The sequence below is a fragment of the Phodopus roborovskii genome, unplaced genomic scaffold, assembly GCF_943737965.1.
Source record: "Phodopus roborovskii unplaced genomic scaffold, PHOROB, whole genome shotgun sequence".
Classification (NCBI taxonomy): Eukaryota; Metazoa; Chordata; class Mammalia; order Rodentia; family Cricetidae; genus Phodopus; species Phodopus roborovskii.
The window spans coordinates 12,451,827-12,463,675 of record NW_026125059.1 but is presented as its reverse complement, the minus strand read 5'-3'; the positions used below and the strand labels follow the sequence as shown (position 1 = coordinate 12,463,675).

General features: G+C 51.8%; 1 protein-coding gene across 3 annotated transcripts in view; it reads right to left on the bottom strand.

The window, feature by feature from the left end:
- Positions 1 to 1,108: 1,108 nt before the first annotated feature.
- The window catches only part of Sulf2 (sulfatase 2), an 83,081-nt gene continuing 72,340 nt past the window's right edge, over positions 1,109 to 11,849 (bottom strand). For all 3 annotated transcript variants that reach the window (XM_051186129.1, XM_051186139.1, XM_051186120.1), the window contains exons 9-21: positions 11,256 to 11,312; positions 10,600 to 10,729; positions 9,430 to 9,637; positions 8,395 to 8,623; positions 8,212 to 8,308; positions 7,701 to 7,795; positions 6,674 to 6,733; positions 6,077 to 6,246; positions 5,680 to 5,822; positions 4,581 to 4,704; positions 3,097 to 3,130; positions 2,854 to 2,904; positions 1,109 to 1,986 (exon numbers count right to left, since the gene is read on the bottom strand). In XM_051186129.1, the coding sequence (XP_051042086.1) occupies positions 1,956 to 1,986; positions 2,854 to 2,904; positions 3,097 to 3,130; positions 4,581 to 4,704; positions 5,680 to 5,822; positions 6,077 to 6,246; positions 6,674 to 6,733; positions 7,701 to 7,795; positions 8,212 to 8,308; positions 8,395 to 8,623; positions 9,430 to 9,637; positions 10,600 to 10,729; positions 11,256 to 11,312 (1,429 nt within the window). In that variant the 3' untranslated portion in view covers positions 1,109 to 1,955. The remainder of the gene's footprint in view (positions 1,987 to 2,853; positions 2,905 to 3,096; positions 3,131 to 4,580; positions 4,705 to 5,679; positions 5,823 to 6,076; positions 6,247 to 6,673; positions 6,734 to 7,700; positions 7,796 to 8,211; positions 8,309 to 8,394; positions 8,624 to 9,429; positions 9,638 to 10,599; positions 10,730 to 11,255; positions 11,313 to 11,849) is intronic.

The following is an 11,849-nucleotide window of genomic DNA, read 5'->3' as shown; positions in this document are numbered from 1 at the left end:
GAACTGTGCCTGTCATTAACAGCCCTATCCCATCGGGATTAAGTACAGGGATGAGTTGGGGGCATGTACCAGTGGGTACTGCAGATGATAATGTCTTGACAGCCTACAAGTTTCTAAAGTCGAGCCAGATGCAGCCGGACCATCCAGAGGATTGCCAGCTGCCCACATGCCAGTCCAGTCCCTTTCTGTCTGTGGCGGGAGGCCGTGAGTTCTGTTTCCAAGTGGGGTGTTGACAGGAGAAAGTTTCTAGGCTAGTTGAAGCTGTGGCCCTCCCATGAAGCAATGGGGTTGTTTCCACCTCCAGTGCAGATGACTTAAAAAGCAGGGCGTTGTTCTGTTTGTTCTTGCCGCCTCCCCTTTCTCTTCCGTTTGAATGTATGGAGTTTTGAAGAAGATGAAACGTCACTCCGAGAGCAGTAAATTCTCAGGAACTGACACCATTGAACAAATTTGGGTTTAATCAAGTTTATATTAAGTGTCACCTAAAAATGGAGTCATTCTTTACCCTGCAAGGAATCGAAATCATGTGGGTGACTCAGTTGGAGTGAGCTTTGAATGCCTTGCTGACTGTCTGGATGTTCTTGTAAATAAAGGCTTCTATTTAAACCTCAGCCTGAGCATGTGTTTCCTCTCCTCCACAATCCCAGACAATGGGTGACATAGGGCTAAGGAGTATGGAATAAGGACACTCATGTGTCTGTGAGATCAGAACAGTCCTGTCTCCTGGCAGCCTGGGACTGTTGAAGGCATTTGAAAACTACGGGACAATCTAGACAAACTCAGCCCTCTGCTGAGACATGGGTTGATCTTTCCACCTCTGCCGGCTGTAGCTTCCTGGCAGTCACCTGAACCGGGTAACCCTACTTGGTTTAATAAAGGGCTGGATGAGTGAAGGCTTTGTTGAGAAAATTCCAGATGCCCCAGTGCTTGTGAGACTTACCTGTGAAGCTCCTTGAAGCATGGTAGGTTTAATATTAATGTACAACCCTCTGCTTCTCCAAAACCCCTCTCGGCTGAAGGTGCACCCTTCCCAAAGGTACTGGCAGTATCTTGAATGCTTAAAGAAAAAGTCAAAAATAAAAGAGCAAAACAAAAGTTCCAACATAGCCTTTTACAAAAATTCAAAGATTTTTTTTTTTTTCTCATACCAATAGCTAGTTATTGGCTGGGGGTGTGAACACTGTAATATGGTACTTATACTACAAAATTTCTTTACAAATACAATGTCATTAAAACACAGGACACACATTTCAACTTGGGTGTTCAGTACCTTAGAAAACATGAGTTCTGGGATGGATATCAGGAATGACTCCTAGGCGGGAACAGAAATGTCCACAAAGCTCAAGGGACTTGTGTTGACACTGGCCACAGAGCGTTTATTGACACCACGACTCTTGAGAACGGGATTTTGTATTAGTGAGAGTCCCCTAAAGTCCCTGTGTGGTTGGTTACATGTCTCGGTCACATATATGTACAGTGAAGGCAGCTTCAGAGGCAGCGGCTCATCCGGCCAGGTGAATGGTGCTGTTTGTGCTATTGATTCATGGCCAGACTGCCTTTGTGCAGCCCTTGGCAGTTGCCCATGTCCGTGCTTTCTCTGAAGAATAAGAAGGTTAAACAAGCTTGTGTCCCTATACAACTTTAAAAAAAAAAAAAAAAAAAAACCCCCAGCAACTTTCATCCCTGGAGGAAATCCATAGAAATCACTTCCTTGGTCCTTCTGCGCCTCTGAGAGGGCCGGCAGAGATTCCAGACGTGCGGATGCGCTCTGTGCAGCTGGTGAGGTTCAAGCAGGGTAAAAAAAAAGGCCCGGGAAGTCTGGGTGCTGTCCTCAAGGGTTTCATGTCCCAAGAGCAGGCCCTGCCTCCTGTTAGGCCTCCCAGTTCCTGTGGTTTGTGCACGGCCTGGACAGCCACACAAGGCTGCTGGTTTTGGAGGTTCCTCTCTATGGCTGCTTAACCTTCCCAGCCTTCCCAAAGCTGTCCCCTGCAGAACAAAACACACTTCTCAGCTTCTTGTTACCCTGCAGACCAGACTGAAGTCATGGGCCCTACATTGCAAAGCTGTGGTGTAAGGGTGTGGCTGGTGGGGAGGGGCAGTTGTCTATCAGTTGTTCACTTATCAAGTCCATGGCCCTTTATTAAGGGTCTGGGTAGAATTGTGACTAAGGGTGTCAGAAGCCTGTTTTGGAAGCCATCCACATAAAGCCACAAAGAATGCATGGACAGGGGTGGGGGTAGGCCATGGTGGGTCACTGCAGAGAGGGGAGTGGATAGATGAGCTGTCCGTCAGTTTTAAAGTGAATTCTTACACATTTGTAGTTTTGAGAGAATCTGGCAAGTTGTAGCGTACCCCTTGGGGGATAAATTGGCTGCACCTAGACTTGGAGTGAACTGTGGGTTGCTGCAGCTTCCACATGGCCTGTGACAGCCATTCTGCTGAGACGTATACACAAGGCAGCCACACCCTCCAAGTTTTGTCTGTCAGCTAGAGTACTTAGTCACGGCTCAAAAAACGGCAATGTATTAGGATTAGCTGTTAACTTGATATCACTAAATTATTCACCTCTTATGGGAAAAACAGCTATTACTTTGTCCCCCTCTCAGCACGGGAACAGAGGGGTAATAAAGCTATTTGTATGCATGAAGAACAGCCCCAGAGAAGCGAAACAAGGCTGGGGTAGATGGTGTTCAGTGCTAGAGCTTTTTCCTGGCATGAATGACTCCTGACTTCAACCCCTAGTACTGGAAACCAACCAACCAACCAACCAACCAACCAGACAATAGCAACAAAACCTGAAATCAGCAAGTCAGAACCAACTCTGCTTATCTGCAAACTGGTTCTTCAACTCACAGTGATTTGGAAGGTCTTTTCATTTCTGGCCATTTTCGACGCTGAAACTGCCTAAAGGAGGGTGCCAAAAGGAAGATGTGTGTTAACCATCACCAAGAAGATTGTGTTGTCGTTCTCCACCCTTGTTCCCCCAGAAGTGTGCAAAGATGTGTGGGGTGACACCTATCACTGGGTCGTTAGGTACAACTATCAAGATGGTCAAGATAGGGTAACAGTCCAAGCGTAAGTAACAAAACCAAATACCTGTATTGCTCATAGCTTCCTCCATCTTTAAGTCCTAAGTGAGAGACCAACAGAACAGTTTTAAGGTGAAATGGCACAAACACCAGCAAGCTTTGTGACCTCTAAGGAAGGCACAGCTAAGAACCACCTTCGGCTCGTCACAGTGCCAGTCAGTGCCAGGGTGGCACTACATTTCCTTGCTCAGGAAGAGTGGGTGAATGATAACTTTCTTAGTATGCTAGGTTGCCTTGCACCTCCGCCCCCATTAGCCATAGTATGCATGAGCCTTTGTTCACAATGGTCTCAGTGGAGAAGCAGGCACAGGTGTGGATATTAGTGCTGCACAAGACTTGTTGGCGGTAGGTGGGTGGGTGACTCGATGCACTCTGAATTCCTGAGGATATGGGATGTGACCAAGTGCACAATCATGAATCAGCCAGTGGGGTCACTCCACTCGATTCTAAGCTGGGGATAGAGTCATCATCTCATAGGGCGGTGGTGAGAATTCCCACACGTTATTACTTGGCACTGTGCTTTGGCACAGTACTTAGATAAGATTGCACGACCATCACAGAGTAGGGTCAGGTGTTTCCTGTTACTCCTATAGCCACTCTGGACCTCCCCCCATCTTAAAGCAGACTGGCACTCCTGGGTCTTTCTTGTCCACTTACCAATCTCCCAATAGGAACTCGGACAAACAGGTGGCCAAAGGTTCAGAGGTTGTTTTCTCTACACTTGGCCATGGCTAATAAGCACATGACATCCTCCTAGTGGTTTCTATCTTAAAACATCCAGCTGCTATCCTGAACTTAGAACTGCTGGGTTTGCCCCCACCCCACCCCACCCCCCAACCCAGGACTAGCCTAGCCACCCCCTTTTCTGTTATCGCCACCACGTGTGGGCTTCAGTCGTGCACCTCAAGTCTATTAGCATCTCTCATCCACCAGTCTTCGTGGATAACTCCGCCACTACTTGTGGATCCAGCTTCATCCTCTAGTAATCACTGTCTTTTTTTTTTTTTTTTTTTTTAAAGTTGACTTTGACTGCCCAAATTTAGACCCTCCCATCAGCTCCCCAAAACTTTTCTCTGTGGCCTGCAAAGCCTGTTATGGGATGGCTGGCTGACCCTGCCTGTCATGAGTCACTCCAGCCACACTGGGCTTGTTTACTGTCCTCCTATTTCAGCCGCCTGTGTTTTCTCCTGGCCATCTCTGATTTATCACAGAGCCCCAGTGGTCTTGTCTCCATTCAAGCCAGAGGCTTCCCTGTATAGACCCATGCTCTAAGCAGAACTCCAGCTTTGCATCTTGCTTTCCTAACTCACAGGGTTATGTTCTGCATAAGTAATGAACAAAAGAGAGGAAATGTATCCTGTGTAGACTGTAAAGGCTCTCAGCTCTTGGGAAGCTGAGACTTGGACCCTTCCTTGTGATTCTGGGCTCACTTTTGGGGCAGATATGACCTAAGCTCTTCTCTGCAGGTTCCGCACTGGGACCCCTACTCACCCAGGTCCATGTTTCGAGTCCGGGGGTTGCACTGCTTGTAGCCTTTGCAACTTCTCAGTTCCATGAGCTGCACATGCAGTTGGTTGAGGACATCTCTGTCCAGTGTGTTCACTGCATTCATCAGCTGGTGGGAAAAGGTAGCTGTGAATGGGGAGTGTCCCGAGACCCCTTCCTCCTCCTCCTCAAACCAGGGCATTTAACACAGATGGGCTGAGAGTAGAGGTGCTTTGGGGGTACTGTCTACACCCTAGCTACACTTCTGCGGAGGGGTTAGATGATGGGTCACATTCTCTCTGCCAGGTCCGCTCAGTGGGGATGGCAAGTTGGGAGAGGACAAACCATGCCCATGTACTTATACTTGAACCTCTGGAGCTTGCATAGCTGGGAAAGAACCTTCTAAGCACCCTTTTGTTCCCCTTGATGGGAAAGCAGCCACTTGGTACAGTGGTAGGTTGGGAGCCTTAAGACCTTGCCAGGTCTGACGCACATTGCCACTTTGTTGGTAAAATATGGGCTGAACCTATCAGAGAAGGAAGTCGGCCAATCTGTGGCTACTGAAGTCACACGGCATGCAATAAGCTGCTTCAGGCTTTTTGAATTCAGTTGACTGGTTGGACATTACAGAACAGCTAAAATGCAAAATTCTGGTTCCCAGGTGCCCTGTGGCTTGTGCTTATCTTGGTGGCTCTGAGCCATTTCAGTCATTTCTGTGCTGAGGTAGTTTAGGGAAATAATGCACAGAGCTTGCTCGGGTGCATGCTGGGTGAGTCTTAGTGTTGCTTGTCTGTACTGTCTGTACCAGCATGGCAGAACACAGTCTGTGTGTTCTGCTACATTGCTCTATGGGTTCGTACCTCCTGAGCCTTGTATGTGCCCAAGGGAGAGGGAAATGCTGTACTGTAGATCAGACAGAGGGTAACGGAGGGAGACACATGTTGACTACCCAGAGTCCCAAACTCCAGGTGGCCTTGGAACTCACTGTTCTCATCTTAGGGACCTTGTGGGACTTGTCTGCCCTTCTGCAGGAGAGTGTGTGGGTAGCTAGTGCTCCCCTGTGCCCTACACTCCGGTTCCTCCATCTTTCTGGCGGTACGCATACCTGGTAAGGGTCTGTACTGAGGTCAAAGTATTCTATGAAGCCGGTCGCGAATTCACAGAAGAGGAAGTTGTGGGTCTCATTGATGGTCCTCAGACACCAGTATGTGTTATTGTTGGCGCTGGTGCAGGCACAAAAGGGCCCCACTGTGGAGGGAAGAAAGCAATCTGAGTGTGCCCGCAGAAAAATGAGTCTGTTAGCCTCCCAAGCAAGCCTTTCCAGTGCCAAGTGACAGGCTGATACCAGGCACAGGTGTCTATGACACCCCCAGGGGCGGTCCAGCAGTTTGGCCTTCTGACGCACAGGTCAGTGGCCATATACAGCCCCCCATGCCCTGATTAGCCCTGTTTGCCCATGCACAGCCCATCTCCCACCCGCTGCCTGCCCCCTGCTTGCTCACGTGTCCAGAGCGGTGCGGTCTGCCAATGGTGGTTGTCATGGGTAAAGCATGTGAGGCCTGGCATGCTACACGTGTCATTGTTCTGCAGCCGCTTGAGCAGCTTGCGCAGTTTCTTCTTGCGTTTCTGCTCCCGCAACAGCCATACCTTGTCCTTCTCCTGCAGACCCTTCCTGGGGGCACAGAGGACCACACATACTTAGGGCCCCTGAGGGATCAATGACCCCAGCTTTGTGGTCCACCCTAGCGGCTGGGCAGTCATCAAGGACTCCAAATCCCACTGTTGACCCCAGGGCCTTACTCCTCCTCTAGCCTCCTTCAGGCCCCCTGCAGCAAAGGAGTGCAAAGTGAGCTGGCTGTTAGGATCCCTACTCACTCCCTTGCCCTCCCCTCCGGGGAGTCCAGTGCTTGTAGCACCAGATCCGGCCACAGGGGGGCCTCCTCAGCCCCTCCAAGGAAGGTACAGATCTCACCTCCCCCAAAGGGGAGGGGTGGGAAGGGGGAGACCCAGCCCAGCTGGCTTTCTTTTCCTTGTTGATTTCAGCTACAGGAAGTTAGCCACCTCTAACTTCCTGCCCTTCAGCCTGTCTCTACCCTTACCTGAAAGGGTGTAGACTGGAGCCTTTGTGCTTGAGGCGGCCTTTGTGTTGGGTGTGGTAACTGCAACAGACACCCCCCCAAAAACAAACAAACAACGAATGAAGATCAACCCAGGAGTTAGAGCCTCAAAGGACATCCTGGCAGGTACGCAGTGGGGTTCCTGGGCTTCCATGTGTTACTGCTGTGTATACTCTATCCTCCCAGTAATGGGACTACACTCCCCAGGATGCCAGCGCCATGCTTGGCTTGGATGCCCCAGGTTAGACCATACAAGGTCAGGGTTGCTATAATCTAATCCAGATGGGAAGCTGGGCCTGGCTGGCTTCAGGAGGTCTCAGCCTTGACCTCAGAAGGTCGTTTCCCATTGTATCACATACTGAATGCTTAGAAGGGGATCTCGGGAACTGAGTCTTACAAGGCCTTCTAATTAGCTATGGTGTTCAGAACTACGAGCCTAGTTCAAATCAAGTGAAATTCTCAATTTTTTTTTTTTTTAAGTTGGGGGTGGGTGGTGGCAAAGGTGGCACACACCTTTAATCCCAGCATTATGGAGACAGAGGCAGGCAGATTGCTGAGAGGCCAGCCTGGTCTACAAGAGTGAGATCCAGGACAGCAGGGCTATACAGAGAAACCCTGTCTTGAAAAGCCAACAATAAATCAGTAAAATTCTGGCATCTTTGTTAGTCATATGTGTGATGTGACTACGTGCACTGGACAGTGACTGCAGACAGGATCTACTTCCTTTGGTGTAGGAAGGTCTCACGGGCAGGAAGAACCTGTGTGGTAGCATGGACCTTGAGTCCCCCAGCCCTGCAGTTCCTTGAGGCGAAGCAGTGAGCTGGCTAGGCAAGACAAAGCCCTGCCTCCTGTTTCAGCCTGGCCACCTGAAAGGTGGGTTCCTTAATCTTGATCAAAGATGCAATTAAGAAGGGGCCAGTAATGGGAAGGGAGTCTGTGTCTGAAGGACTGGTCTGCAGGGGGTTGGGCGGGTCCTGTGCTACCCCACCTCCCCACCCCACACCCCCACCTGATTTTATGGCAGTCACATTCTTCCGGCCGCTTCTTCTTCAGGTGACCTCTGACTTCCCGCAGGTTCTTAATTTTGTTCTGCAGGGTTTCAATCTGAGGGAGGGAACGGGAGAGGAAGTCTAGAAATCACAGGGCCACCTGGATGGCAAGGGTACAGCCACACCTACATTCGTGGCTCTGCCTGTGGAAGAGGGCTACCGTTCCCCTCTGCTAGGACCCCCTGAAGGACCAGAGCCCTCCTGTCCCATGGGAGAGCCAGCAGAGCCCACCAAGGCTAAAGAAAGGACTCGATCAGAGCATCTTGCAGCATAAAGTACAACAGACTGCGTTGTCCTCGGCCAGCCGACTCTGGGTTGGACCTGTGGCTGGCTGTCAGATCCCGGGACTGAGGTTCCTGTTCTGGGGTCATGGATTCAGGGGGTGGGGAGTGTGGGGACCACTCTTCCTCCCTTGGCTAGGTCTCCCTGCCCTCCTGGATGGCACCCGCCTGCTGCCCGCAGTGGCCGAACCTCATGGTCGATGTGCAGTTTGTGGTCCTTCCATGCCTGCAGGGACTTGTACAGGTCCAAGTCACACTGGACTGTGTCATTCTCCAGGATGTAGCAACTGCAAGAGGAGGAATCATGAGTGGCCCTGAGGAATAAAGAGGGGCCCAGCCTGCCTCTCCACCCCCAACCTCCACCTGGACTCACCGATGGGTCACTTTAATGGGATTGGGGGCAGAATAGTCTGGAAGGCCACCAGTGCCACTGAAGCTGCCACCATCCTTGTCATCCTGGTCTTCTGGGGCCCCCGGCCAGTGCCGCTTGGTAAGGTTCCGGGGCTGGGGCACATTATCCAAGCCTACATGGTATACCTCACCATCCACCTCAATGGCCACCGAACGGATGGAGCGATTGCGGGCATAGCTGGCCTTGTACTCTGTGGGTGTCAGAGGCACGGGTTAGAGAGGCTGGGATGGGCTGGCCACGTGTCTTCATTGAGACCAGGATGCGTCTCAGTATTGTTTGCTGTGTGGGCTCGGGAGATCTATCTCTGGAAGTAGGTCCTGGGGAGGGGTTAAACCAGGCAGGCTAAACAAATGACTGGAGAGTTTCAGGAGAGCGGGAGATGGCTTTGCTGGTAAAGACACTGACACCTGGTGCTGACATCCGAGTTCCATCCCTACAGTCCAAGCAGTAAAAGGAGAGATTAACTCATGTAAGCTGTCCCCCGACCTCCTCGTGTGGGCCGCAGGTAGACAGCAGGTGAGTGCCAGTGGGCACACTCTGAAAGTACACTGTCAACACAGGCTGATGGTTTGTCTCTCAAGTCACAACCAGACCTGACTACTTCCTCCTCTGCTATGAAGGCCTGTCCCAGCCCTCTGGCTGCTTGTCTGGCCCTCAACTCTCTGTCTGCTCTCACCTTAGAATGGTCATTTGAGGGAGATTTGAAAGCATGAAGTCAACCTCCTCATCTCTGCCCTCTCCAGACAGGGAGACGCCATCCTTCCGCTGCTCCTGTGTGCTCGGCCTTGGCCCCTGCCAAACTTCCAGCCTCCCAGTGGCCTGTCCTATCCTGCTGCCCTCCTGAATGGTGACTAGTGAGAGATTTGCCAGTGTCCCTTGCTGCAAGGACACAGCCAGGGACACGTGGAGACACGTGTCTGTGGAATTGTTTGAAAGCTCACACAGCCTGGGCCCCCGGCGCTCCTCCTGCCTCGTCTGGCCAGGCCTGACACTTACTTTTCTTAAAGAGTTTGCGGCGTCCAGCCAGGCCCAGTTTGAAGTCCCCGCCACTGTCACAGCTGCAGGCCTCACTGCTCTGCCCGTAGTACTTGGGCACCAGGTTGGAGAGGGCTCTGCCGCCACCACCGCCGTCACCAAACCGCATGGGGCCCTTACACTTGTGCAGCTTCAGCGTCCCAGAAGCATCTTCCACACACTGCCACTTCTGTGGGACACAGCAGGGCTTCAGGCACCTGGGACCCTGCCATCCTGCTTGCCACACCCACCCCTCCTCTCCCTGCCCGTGCTCAGCTTTGTAAATGGAGTTCTTAACTGGGCTAGAGAATAAAAAGCCGGAGTCAGCCAGTGGGCAATGCCGAGAGGTCAGGGGGAAGGAGCAAGTCATGGCACACCTTACCTCCTTAGCGTCTCGGCCACAGCTTGGCATTTAAATACCATTCCCTTGTCACCTCCAAGTGCCTGCTCCTCTCTTCTGTCCTCACATAGCTGGACCTACCCTTGCATCCAGCAAGACTCCTGGTGTGGCTGGTTGCTCTGTCTGCCTAAAGCCACGCCCTCATGGCCTTCCAGGGCCAGTTATTCCTGCTTAAGACCGTCCACGGCTGCTACTCCTGGTATAGGCTTCCCTGCCTTCTCCTTGGATCGCCTTCCCTGCTGCCCTCACGCCTCTTGGGGTGGGCCAGGGGGGGCTCCACTTTTGCTTACCCCACATGGCCACAGGCCTTCCCTTCCCCTCCCCCTCCCTCCCTCCGTCCTTCCGTCTCCCTGCCCTCTGAGGCTCACTCATGTCCAGTGAACTGTCCCTCCCCACAGCCCACCTTGGAAAAACCTCCTTTGGGCTCTCCAGACACCAGCCCTTGCTCTTCCTGGACACCACCTGGATTATATACCTTTCTCTTGTTATCAGTGTTTAAAAAATAAAAAAATCTTGAAAGCCATTACCTAATTCCCTGCTAAATGGCAAGACAGCCACAAAGAGAATAGTCCAGAAGTCAGCAGGAGGGGACTGCTGTTCGCCACCTGAGCCGGCCTGCTGGTGCTTCCCCTCACAAGTGGTGCCAGGTCACACATCCAGAGGACACCGCTACTCTGACAGGGACCAGAGCCTCCCATGTAACCAAGGAGGAAGAGCCTAGAGGCCCAGGAGGATACAGGCCCTCTCCTCACCTGGCCCAGCTGCTCGCATGCTGTCTGGTACTCGGCACGCTGACACAGGTCCTTCACACGCTGGTACTTGGGCAGGAAGTTCTCCTCCTGGGCAGCTACTTTGTCGCCATCTCTCTTGTGGAGCAGTTTGCTGCGGGAGAGCAGGTATAGGGCTGGTTGAACTGGCGAGGGGTACCCTGTGCTTGCTTAGGCTGCAGCCACACTGAGCTCTGTGGAAACCCAGAGCACCTGGGCTTTAAATTTATTTGTATTTTACGTATGAGTGCTCTTCATGTATACCCACAGGCCAGAAGAGGGCACCATACCCTATTATAGATGGCTGGGAACTACCATGTGGGTGCTGGGAATTGAACTCAGGACCTCTTAACCGCTGAGCCATCTCTCTAGCCCTGCACCTAGGTTTTAATGGGAAGTCTCTAGAAGCTGTTCATTCCAGATGGCTTGAGTTGGAATAAATGAGCAATGAAGACGCTGTATAGGTTCTGCCGAGTATGTTAAAGGGGGCATGTGGCCTTCAGATTAGAATGTGACATCAGTCACCAAGTCATCGCTGGGGCTTGGGACTACAGCCTGAGTCATCAGCACAGCATTACCCTGATTCCTGCAGCCTTGTGGCTACAGGAGCTCCTAGCGGGGCCTCCCTGCCCAGCACTTACCCTCTCTCCACCAGGAAGGAGTCTCGCCAGACCCTCAGCTTCTTTTTTAAGTGGAACCTAGAAGACAAGCAGGTCCAGCCCTGTCCACAGGTGTCTCAGCCTGGGGCAGTGGCAGTCACTGTGTGTAGCACTGGGACACTGAAATGTCCCACACCCCGTGGGCAGAGCCACTTCTCCAAGATATGGTTCTGAATGCCTCTCTGGGGTTGAAGTCACCCAGTTGCATGGATGGATAGGCATGTGTGTGTGTGTGTGTGTGTGTGTGTGTGTGTGTGTGTGTGTGTGTGTTTTAGGGTCCCCCAGGAGCCCAGGCCTCCCAATGCTGGCAGGGACAGCATGCCCCATTTCTGGGCTGATGAGGGTCTGCAGAAGGCCATTCATCCTGACACATTAAGGTCAGGTGTGTGTAACTGGAGCCTTTGTATATAATGCATGCATGCTGCCTTCTCCATTTTATAGATGGGGGCAAGACAGAGACAGCCCCAATTCTAAAGTGTCCTGCACCCCACACTCTATACTCTGCACACATCCATTCCAGATGCTTCCAGCTCCCTCAGGTGAAGGATGTGCTGCCTTACAGGGCAGCTTCATGTC